Here is a 12,437-nt window from a genome sequence, read left to right as displayed (position 1 = left end):
ACATATATTTTCTAAAGGATTTGAGGTCTGAAACTCAAATAAATGCCATTATTTACTGACTTCAATCCTCACCTCATCCCAATGATTTGCCAGAAAACCACAAATTTTATGAGGAACAGACCAAAAGTATGAGCCAAAAACCTGGACATTCTGTGAAAATCTGGACAGTTGAGAGGTATGATGTATGCTATAATTCAAGCCACACAGTGACATAAAATATTTCATATCTCTCTGTCCATCTACTGGCAACTGACAGATATTGTGGATTTTTTTTGTGTAAGTAGCTACTAGACAGCTGTGTTTCTGCATTGATAAGGAAACAACATTCAGAAGATGCCTGATTCTCCCTGCTACATTATGCTACCCAAAATTCTCAGGAGTGGCAAATGTGGCTTCCCATTTCGGCAAGTTAAACTCCAAACTGGACCACTGTGCATCACTGGGTCCCCTTTATATAATCAAAATGCTATTTACCTTAATTTCAGAAGATCGGGCCGAGAACACCGACAGTACAAAACACCAACCGCTCGGAACACCGATGTGTAACTAATGATAAGTATCTGCTTGGTCAGCATGTTGACCTTTGCCCCTTACCTCCATGGTAGTGCGATCTCAGAGTTGGTATATTTAGTTGTGGGGGGAGTGGGGGGCACAGGCTCCCATGGGGGTGTGTTTTCTTTAATTCTGTGCTAGTGTGCTTGTCGGGCTGGCCAACGGGTTACTTATTGTTAGTTACACGTTGATGTTCCAAGGGGTCGGTGTTTTGTACTGTCGGTGTTCTCGGCTAGATTTTCTGAAAGTCGGATAAGTGGCATTTTGGTGATATGAAGGGGATCCATGTCACCTCATTACAAACTTCCCTTGGTACTACATCTCATAGTGGGTGCTACACTAAATGACTAATAAACCTCTTGGGAATGCACTGCTATGCTTCTGAAGGTCCTCATGGACCAATCGCCTCCTGAAATACCGATGAACCTATAAAGCTTAGGAAGGTCTTAACATAGCACAGCTGGACTACATAGAAATAAGTATAAAAATAAAATGGTGACATCAGTAACAATAGTTGTTTATGATATAGTACTTACATCACTGATGTGCTGAGCATTTATTCGTGCCCTAATGAAATCAGGGTGATCAGGTGGTAAAGTGTATCTGTGCAACATATCAGAGTCTCCAGATCTGTACAGTCTCTGAAACACAAAAAAGTAACATGTGAAAATTTTGTAGTGATACATTTATAAAACAGGCTAACAATGAAACTGGTCAGGCATTTGCTGTAATTGTCAAAGTGCATGCTTTTCTCTGATCATAAAAATTAATACAAAACTAATTTCTGTTGACATAGCACAACTACAGAAATACAGTTTTCCAAAGGGGATATAGCATTAGAATAAATGTCTGAATTAAGGAAACATTCACAAAATATCCACATAATATTTTCCATGTATATGGTTATAATTTTTTCTGAAGCTAAATCTCTATAATAGGAAACGTAAGAGGCCCTGGATTATGCTTTGCCTGTTTACCTTATACTTTGCCACTTTCTTCCGTCATGTTAATTTTTAGAAAATATCCATACCTTCTGATGGTATATTTAAGTAGCGGGGGGTGTGGGGGTGCAGGGGGGCTTGCCCCCCGCTATACACATTTAGTTTTTATTTTGTTTTTTGTATTTTTTTTTTTACATGGCCGATGTTTCAAATGTTCGATCATATGGTGTCGGCCATATGAAAGTCGAACACCTGAACATCTTGTATAAAAAGCAACGGAAATTAGAAAGAGATTTAAAGCAGTATAGGAATAAGCAAGTGTACCCCACAGAAAACTTTTTTATGATTACTAATGAAATGGAGAGGGATAGTAATAGACTGGTGATTAGTTACAGTGAGGTAGTTAGAAATGGTAGGGATAACTTGGATGTTATGGAAGAACAACAGGATTTTCAAGAGTCACAAAGACTGGCACACAGATACATGGACAAGGGAGAATACAACAGGTCCTACTACCCCCAACCCCAGGGAAAGAACAAATACCGGGGGGGGGGGCAATTAAGTGTTCCAAATGAATTTCACAATATAATATGTATCAGTGAGGGGTTTACTATTTATAACTCTACGGATAGAATTACTACTAAAGAGTATTTCAACTTATTGTCAAAGGGGGTAAAATTCGTCCCAGAAAGGAAAGGAAGATTATTGGCTAGCATTTTCACATTGAAACTCTATGTTAGGCAATTAAATCTTGATATTCTTTCTTCAGAACACGGTGATGCATTGGCAGTAACACCTAGAGAAGAATTATCATGAACAGCTTGTGCTAATACTGGATTACTAAAGAAAAAGAGTATCTATAACCCCACACTACATCCCTTAATAGATACCTAGGGTGGGGGTATAGTTCTGTTTAGATCTATAGACTATTCTAATGTAATGCAGGATTTGTTATTCAATGTTTCTACTTATGTGGGAGTGTCTAAAAATCAGATAAATATAGCATACGCATGCATAGACTCATTTGGAGGAATATTTAATGGATACGAGAATAGATCTGGAATTCTATAATTTTTTATATAAAAAGGACCAAATGATTCCTATTTTTTTTTGAATCCCCAAAATCCATAAAAATGTATTAATACCACCTTTTAGGCCCATGGTAGCTGCTAGTGGTTCTAAAACACATCCACTGGAAGTATTTGTGGATACTTCAGTGCAACGCATTTTGGATAAAGTGCAGCATCTTGTTAAGGATTCATGGGAGTTCCTAGGACTTTTGAAGCAAGAATTATGGAATAAGGACTTATTTTTTTAGCAATTGATGTGAAAGATCTTTTCACTGTTATACCTAAGGATGAGGGTAGCACCCTATTTGAGGAAACGCTATTTGTTTTTTCAGATCTTATTAACAACTCACCCTGGTATGTGAATTAATGAATTTAGTACTCAAAAATAATTTCTTTATTTGGAAGGAGAATATTATCAATGACTAAAGGGCATACGGATGGGGGCAGCATGTGGTCCTGTCTATGCCAATTTGGTTCTCCTGGGATGGAGACTAAACATGTGGTAGATGGACGCTTATGGCACAGGATTAGAAGTTATCTGAGATTTTTGGATGACATTTTTATCCTGTGGGATGGGCCAGAGGAAGAAATAGAACATTTCAAGTTATATTTGGATCAAACTACAGATTTTTTTAAAATTTACTTATAATTATGATAGAAAAGGAATAAATCTTCTGGACACATATATTTCTCATGATACATATGGATTCAGATCTGTGATTTATAGAAAGGACACAATGAAGTTTTAGACGAGGTGTATGAAAAATGGGGTGGTGTATACAAGCCATTGTTGGGTGAGGGATTAACTGGCAGCACGGCTATAGATATAAGGCAGAGTAAGGAAGGTATATATGAAAGGGCTTGTGTATTGCAATATAACCACATATCAGATGAAATTAAAGGAGCATTTCTGGCTAATTGGAATATTTTTAGAACAAATCAAGATATTTTGAAAAGAGTGGGTAAAACACCAAGATTTGTAAATAGTACAGGACCCAATTTTAAAAAAATTGCTTGAAAGTAAAGTAGATTCAACATATGTATCACTTACAGGCACAAATCCATGTGGAATGTCTAGTCAGTGTCCATATATCAAGAAAGAAAGGGCGGTTACTTTGAATAATAAATGACACAGCCAAGTTATATTTCAGAAAGGTAATTGTTTGACAAATAGAATAGTATATTTGGCTATATGTGCATCATGTCCACATTTTTATGTTGGCAAAATGGAACATCCTTTAAAGAACAAGATTTATGAACACCTAAATGATATTAAAAATAAAAAAAGTTTACAATGCACTATATAGACATGTACAGGTTTGTCAGAATTTTGATAAATTTATATTTGGTATATTAGAAGTCATTAGAATACAACCTAGAGGAGGGAACTGGAAAATACATTAAAAAAGGAAGGAATTGAGTTGCAGTATAAGTTGGCTGCATGTTCCCTCCAGGTTTAAATGACTCTGTATCTATTGCACCCTTATTATATGGAAGAACAAACGATATATAATGTATTGTGTTTTAACATGTATTAGTGGGGTACACATTTATGCTACTAAAGTGATTTATACATTTTATTTAATATAAAATACTATGAATGATTTTAATTAATAATGTAATTATTCTTGGTATGATGGCTTTAAAATTTGATAGCTTTAATTTCTTGCTCAGTCATCTGGCTGTTATATCATTAATTTTTTGGGGTATTTAAATGTTTCAGTCTTTTGAGTGTATGTATTCTGATGAAGTCTCTCTTGTTATCAAATGAAAGCACTTGATACTTTTTGTTTCAATTGAATATTTAATTTGCAGCTAGTGGTGTGCGTTTCTGGAGCCAATTTAATTTTTATTTTTATAGTTTTAATCATTTTTACAGTTCGAACATTTGAAATGTCGATCATTTAAAGTAGGCATATATATATATATATATATATATATATATATATATATATAAAATCTATTTATATATATATATATATATATATATATATATATATATATAAGTATATGGGTCTACTTCTAAATTTTGAACTTTCACAAGTTCAAATTTCTTATGGTCTCGACCATAAGATCGATCAAACTTTTGAAAGTTTGAACTGTTTAAATGGAGATTGCTGTACAGCACAGAACAGTATATTTACTGTTTTCCCTCACTGTACTGCGATTCCAGAGTTGGTATATTTAATTAGCAAGGGGTGTGGATGCAGGGGGCTTGCCACCCTGCAAAAACATAAAAAAAAATGTTTTTGTTTTTAACAATAGAGTCAACAGCAGGAGCACGTCCATGTGGGGAGGCTTTAGTACAATAGAGCCAACAGCAGGAGCATGTCCATGTGGGGAGGTTTTAGTACAATAGACCCAAATAGACCCAACAGTAGGAGCGTGTCCATGTGGGGAGGCTTTAGTACAATAGAGTCAACAGCAGGAGCATGCCCATGTGTGGAGGCTTTAGTACAAAAGAGCCAACAGCAGGAGCGTGTCCATGTGGGGAGGTTTTAGTGCAATAGAGTCAACAGCAGTTGCATGTCCATGTGGGGAGGCTTTAGTACAATAGAGTCAACAGCAGGAGTAAGTCCATGTGGGGAAGCTTTAGCGCAATACAGTCAACAGCAGGAGTGTGTCCATTTGGGGAGGCTTTAGTACAATAGCGCCAACAGCAGGAGAGTGTCCATGCAGGGAGGCTTTAGTACAATAGAGCCAAAAGCAGGAGCATGTCCATTTGGGAAGGCTTTAGTACAACATAGCCAACAGCAGGAGTGTGTCCATGTGGGGAGGCTTTAGTACAATAGAGCCAAGAGCAGGAGTGTGTCGATATGGGGAGACTTTAGTAGAATAGAACCAACAGCAGGACCATGTCCATGTGTGGAAGCTTTAGTACAATGGGGAGGAGCACTAGATAACAGCAGAAAGAATATTTAAACTTTTACCAAGAGCAGGACTGCATTGAAAAGTTAATAGAACAACAGTTCTGCCATTACTATGTGTTTTACTAACACTAAGAGTAATGAAACTCTAATGTCTGCCATTATTTACTGATTGTGAGGATTCGTGACTTATGAGGGCAGGGACAAAACAATATGAAGACACACTGGGGATGTATTGCCAACATAGGGCTAGACAAATGTTATGTGGTGTCTGTATGTGTGTGTGTGTGTGTGTGTGTGTGTGTGTGTGTGTTTGAATATATGCATGTGTGTGGGAGAGTGAATGAGGGCAGTGTCTGTGCCAATGCAATGCATGGACTTATAATGTTATAAATAATAAAAGACTTGTATGAATTATAAATGAGGGGCTGCATATATTTGTATACAAAAAGATCTGACTTCGTAGGCTTTAAGTCATTAACACAGGTAAGTGATCTTTAATAATCGCTTTCTAAATTTACATATATCAGCTTCTCAAGCTAAGTTTTTTCCTGTTAAAAATGAAAAAGAAATAAAAGCATTTAAACTATGGAGTTCAAAGAAGATGCTCTGTCAGAACTATACAGATCTAATAATTAAACAAAATAAAAATGCCCCAAACAAAATTGAAGACGAGTATGGACAATTAAATAAAAATGAACAAGGGAATGTAGGTAAATATGGGCTAAAGCAGGTCTGTTTTTATATGCATTTTCTGAAGAATAAAACATTTGTAATTCTAATTTGATTAATGTAATAAGTAGTACCTTTCCGCAACATTATGCAAAGAAAGAGCAAAATTCTTGAAATAATCAAGGACATCCCTAAAAAGACAAGTCCAAATGACATACTTGGACTTGATTCAAAAGATTTTGTAAAAGGAATTTACAGTACAGCTACTGTTCAATATGCAGAACAGTTTTTTTTCTTTTCCTGAAGGTCCTCGTGTACCAGTATCACATCCTCTGACTACCACATAACATGCAAACATGAATTTCATCAAGAGGGTGGGACTACATGGTAACTGCAGCCAGTTCTGAAGCACTTATCAGAGCCATATAATTTTATTGTACTGCTGTCATTGTTTGGATAAAATCATGCATCTGTGCCTTCTGTACTGTTGAAGTTTTACACTGGACATAGAGCAGAGGCATTTAAATTGATGGTGCCCCATGTTTCCATTTTCATAATAAGGGGTGAGTGTGTTATAATGCAGCTTTACATTGCAGTACTCTGCATTAGTCAGCATGATGCAGAGCCTAAGATTCTAGCAAGAAACCCATTTTTGTTTTTTTACATGGGCTGGTTGCTTGTCCCTTGTCTCTACACCCCCCACCCCCTGCAAAGCTACAGCTGTTTGCTGTTAGGCAGAATGTCAATTCATCCTGCAAAGGAACAAATTTTATGTTCTAATGACCCAGATTACTACTCAATTTGAAGTAGTCCAGTTCATTTCAATCCAAGTCATGCAAATACAAGCCAGTTAAGTCATTTTGTGTTAAAAGAAATTGAGCACTATATAATAATAGCATTACTATAACAAACAAAATAGCTCTGATCTTTAAATGAAAAGCTGCATAAATTATTAGTCAGTATATTAACCACATGAATACCCTGGAATATGTATGCCTTGAGGGATCATCTAAAGTGATGACACAGGGGTAACATCTCTGCATCTCAGCATCAGTGTTAGGATTCAGTCCTGGCCTCCAATCACTATTTGTGTGGAACTACATTCTTTTCCAACATCTGTATGGATTTTCTGGGTATTCCAGTTTCCTCCAAAAAATATTCATTGTGTCACTAGCTAAAACATACTTTTGTGTAACAAATATCTCTGCCCAGTTCACTTTCCGTTGTGAACTACTTTGTTGTAATCCTGAACCTATATGGCCTGAAAAACAACCAAAGTATATCAGATGGGCCATCGTAAAGCCCTGTGTTGATATGTTATTTTACTTTAGTGGAAAGGTTTTATGAAGACTGTAGCCTTTCATAATAAAGGTACAAATTTAACATACTTCACTGCACTGTAGGTAGCTGTTCTTGGCATGAACCATATCTGGAGAATCTACCACAGCAGTGAACTTCAGGGTGTCGGGATGCTGTCGATATTTCTTCTGCAATACAAAACAAACAAGATAAAAATTAAATGTGGACCAAAACATGCCATATTTTGTATTATTCAGAAAACTTAGAGGAAAGCAAATTAAACATCGAGAGGAAATAAACAACTAGGAAAGAAAGAGCCTCTTACACAAACATTTGCACACACACGCACACACGCACACACACACACACACACACACACACACACACACACACACACACACACACACACACACACACACACACACACACACACACACATGTACATGGATATCAAAAAGCATACCAGGCAGCACCACACAATCACAATAATTCCACATCTCTTACTACCATCCTTCACAATACAAACAACAAAATGAAACATAATTTACAATAATTCACCCTTTAGTAACCAATATGCATGATTTGATAATACTTACAAACTAAATAGTGCAAATAGAAGCAACCATAAATAAGGACTATACACAGAACATGCTTATACATAAAAGCCTGGCTCCAAGTGCACTGGTGAAAGTTATATCACACATAGTTTTAAAAAAAAGTCTGCATAATTTTTCAATGAACATTTGGAATTGCTGTTTACCTTTACCAAGCATATCATGAACAACATACATGCACACTGCAACTAATTTATAGGTCAGAGGCATTTCCAGGGTCATACAAATACTGTGTTTGAGAAAACACACAGAGAACAATCAGGATATAAGTCTAAAAAATTTTCAGCATTTGCAAACCTAAAAGACACTTTCATGCCACCTTCAGTCTTAAGATCACCTGAGGTGCATATCGATTATAATTTGCCCAACTTCAACACCTCAGGTTAATGTCAAACACATATGGTGGAGGAAGACAATGCTGGCCCATTTCTTGTAAATCAAAATTCAAACCTATGGATTATACAAGCTTCCTTTTAACACTCTGTTAAATGACTGACACACTAGATAATTAAGAACCCGCGGTGGTGGTGCTGTGGTAGCATTGTCGCCTCACAGTAAAACGCTGTCCGGTTCGATTCTCAACTAGAGCGTCTTCTGCGTGGAGACATGCATGAATGGGTGTGCCTTCATTGAAGGTTGTGCATCAGGGCTGGTAACTCAGCATGTAAAAATCAACTACCAATCATTAGTGGACCGGAGTTCCGCTGTGGTGACCCGTAACCGGGAAAAGCCGAAAGACACAACAACTAGATAATTAAGAGCTATCATTTAAAGGATATGCTGGGAGATATGTTTGAGAGTGGAGTCAATTTTTACAGGTCACTTTGATTTCAGAAGGCATCAGTATGATATAATAACAGGCCTGGCATGTTTGAGAAGAAGTACATAGAAAACATGAACATCTGGGAGTTGTTATCCCAGAATTATGTTGAGTCTTGTTACCACTGTCTATAAGCTATGATGGGACATATTGCAATATTTCACTATGCCGCTCAAAATAATGTCTGTGTGTGGGGGGGTGCAAAACCAAGACAATGATGGGAGGCTGATTACCTATGAGTGAAGCCTCAGTCACACAAGACATCACCATACTATAAGAGAAGATCCTGGCCACATTACTGAACCATAAGCGATCAAGACCATTGTTTGGAATAGATACACTCTAACCACCTTGCTTCTAGTGAGATTTTGTCCAGGAGAACTCAGCCTGGAATGCCATGTACCCTTAACACAGGCACACACTTATCAAGTACTACCACAGTGAATCTTGGTAAGGATTACATTCTGTCATAATGAGCACCCTTAAAATAACAACCCCTTTAATCTGTGTGTCAGAGCATTGTCTGAATTCTCACTGTATGTATCCATTAGAATATATGCGACACTGTACAAGTTCATATATTTTAGTCTTTCATGATAACTTAAAATTTCACCTCCATGGTTGTCCTTGGTATATTTCCGCTTTACTAGGTATGATGTATGATATCAAGTGGCACAATACCTATACAAATAAATGCAAATGTGGCTATAAACAAGCAAACAAACAAACAAACAAAAACAGTTAACTATAGATAGATGGAATACTTGGGGATCTAGAATAAAATATAATGTCTTGTACTATGGATTCAGGATAAGAGGATTGGATTGAGTGTATGCATACAACAGTGTGCATTCACTTTACAGAGTCAAATGTGATTTTAAAGTACAATTCTGTAAGAAATCAGGTCATTAAGTGATGCCACCACAAATAGTTTTTTTTCCTTATACTACTGGTACAGTGAATCTAGGGATAATTACGAGGGGTGTGAAGACTTACTTTATTTTAAATAATTCATCAAACATTGATTTGATTGCTTTTTCAGTCAGTTGCTACATTTGCCCTGCTTTTAATAAAGTTGGTTTTGATAACCATGTTTGGACCAAAGTTAATATTGTATGTGTGTATATAGAGTTATTTGTACGATGCGGAGCCGGGTACGCACTAGGGAGCATGCAAAATATATAGTAGCTTCATGTATAAATACAAATTTCTGATTCTCTGTCTGTTGCTTCAGCTTTTTTAGACAAACAGTATTTTACCCATAGATTCATTGATTAGTACTAGGCTAAGTGCCCTTGTCAGCCATTTTAAGCCTAGCCAATTATCCCATGTGAGAATCAAACCCTGCACCTTGTGTCTGTAAGGTAAACACAGATGCAGAAAACAGCTTATGTATGAATCCTGAGGAACAATATTCCAACACATTTATTATATTTGTTAATGTTTCATTTTGTGTTATGTAAGGGTGAAGATGACCATGGATGCTACCACTTTCATTGTAGTGGCTAGCCTTCCAAGTGAGTGTATAATACACTTCCAAAATATCACATCATAATAATGCAGATAGGCATACCTTAGCACTATGCAGGAAGGCATGTTTTTAACACAGCCCAGAACATTGGTACACTATATTTATGTCTGTCTCCAAAACCACAGGAACATATTACTGAATTCACTTAATGAGTACATCAGGCAGGATACAACAGACCTGACAACTTTGGCAGTATTAGGAGCATACATTTCTCCCACATCAGGATGCAAACAGAGCTGTCACCACTGGATAAGAGTGATAGCTATCCTGTTAGAATAGCCACTTACTGTCTATTAAATGGTGCTGAGTTTTAATTTAGGAAATTATCCTCAATCCTATTTAAATTAGAAAATCATCCCCAGTTCTATAAATATATGTGTTGCTAGGTTTGTGACACTAATTGTTTTTAAAGGGTTCTACTGAAAAAATTTATGTCAGGTTAATAATTAATAAGACCAGTAATAACAATTTTAAAGATGAACAGACAAGTGCATTTATCAATCCTGAATTCATGGGTGTCCTTTAACAACCATATCTCACTGCATTCAGCAGGTGAAGAGACACTTTCATTTGCATTTCCAAGAAAGGAGTCAGCCACACTGGCATATGGACTGCATATGTCCCACTTCAAAACAACTATATAAACAGTAGAATTTTTCATGGATTTAACATATGGGGAATTGATCCAAACTTCAGTCCCTGTACTTTTCTGTCTTATGCTGCACAATCACGGAGAGGGTATATGAAAACATTACAAATCGTTAATGAAGCTGTTACTCCAGTTTGCTACAACAAAACTCTATTGACACATGATTTAAGAAAACCACTCTGCCAATGGTGATTTCAGAAGTTGAAGCACTAGTAAATCGTAGACTGGATATATATAATATAGATTCTGCTATGCCACAATACTGTTCCTCCACCATGCATACTTCTTAATAGTTTGGGGTATTTTTTTAATTTACTTTATTATTGATGATGTAATCACTGTTGCAAGCACAGAGGATATGTGCATTGTTGTTAGCAGTGTTGTTTCCCCATGAACTCCAGCCTAGGACATGTGTTTTAACAAACTTCATGAAAGTAGATATTCCCTGATCACGATGTGTGTATAGCATGCCTGACACTCATATGACAGCCCTTGTTTAAGTGATCAAATTACTTAGTTGGGAATGTAATCTTAATGCAAAAATATAGAAATTGATGAAGTTATAAATAAACTAAGCACTGTTATGGCCTATTTTTTAACCTTCAGCTTAATCTCCTAGCTGGCCGTATTGACATTTCTTTCCCCAGTAACAGCTGATATTACACTCCTTATCGCAGAATGGGGTTCCCTCTTTTTGAACAGGATTAGCCTTTCAGTGTGAGCTGATAATTGAACTCCAGGTGATCTTAATTCAGTTCTGGTGAGAATCTCATTTTGCAATGCAGATTTTTTATCTTACTTCCAGGTATCTCGTGTGTGTTTTGTATCTGCGGCACTTGCAAACGTCATTGTCTTTGTATTTTCAGTGCAGATGTAGAACAAGATGTCAAGATGCAACCTGTGCACCCAAAATTTGCTTTCTCTTCTCCATCACTGAATGCACCATCAATAGGCAAACAAACCCACTCCTCCTCCTATGAAACTAGACATCTGACTAGTAGCTACACAGTCTTACTTCTTCTGACTGGATCATCAAGTGCACTACTTAAACTTTAACTCCCTGTGTCATAATCAGGGCCACACTGCTCATGTCATAACTAGGGTCACACTGCCTGTGTGATAATCAGGATCACACCGCCCATGCCACAATCAGGGCCACATTGTCCATGTCATAATCAGGGCCACACTGACCATGTCATAACCAGAACCACACTGCCTGTGTCATAATCAGGACCATACCACCCATGCCATAATCAGGGCTACACTGTCCGTATCATAATTAGAGCCACACTGTCTGTGTCATAATCATGGCCACACTGTCCACGTCACAGTTAGGTCTACACTGCCTGTGTCATAATCAGGGACAAACAGTTTATGCAATCAAGACCACGCTGGATGTGTCATAATCATGGCCATATTGCC

At 37.0% G+C, this 12,437-nt stretch overlaps 1 protein-coding gene across 3 annotated transcripts in view; it reads right to left on the bottom strand.

Moving 5' to 3' along the window:
- Positions 1 to 12,437, bottom strand: part of LOC122788887 (nebulin related anchoring protein) — a 503,978-nt gene that overhangs the window by 26,288 nt on the left and 465,253 nt on the right. For all 3 annotated transcript variants that reach the window (XM_044055831.1, XM_044055830.1, XM_044055833.1), the window contains 2 exons: positions 7,491 to 7,589; positions 1,089 to 1,193 (listed from right to left, as the gene is read on the bottom strand). In XM_044055831.1, the coding sequence (XP_043911766.1) occupies positions 1,089 to 1,193; positions 7,491 to 7,589 (204 nt within the window). The remainder of the gene's footprint in view (positions 1 to 1,088; positions 1,194 to 7,490; positions 7,590 to 12,437) is intronic.

This window comes from Protopterus annectens, chromosome 14.part0 (assembly GCF_019279795.1).
Source record: "Protopterus annectens isolate FY-2018-M chromosome 14.part0, PAN1.0, whole genome shotgun sequence".
Classification (NCBI taxonomy): Eukaryota; Metazoa; Chordata; order Ceratodontiformes; family Protopteridae; genus Protopterus; species Protopterus annectens.
The sequence above is the reverse complement of the archived record's forward strand: the minus strand, read 5'-3'. Positions and strand labels throughout refer to the sequence as shown.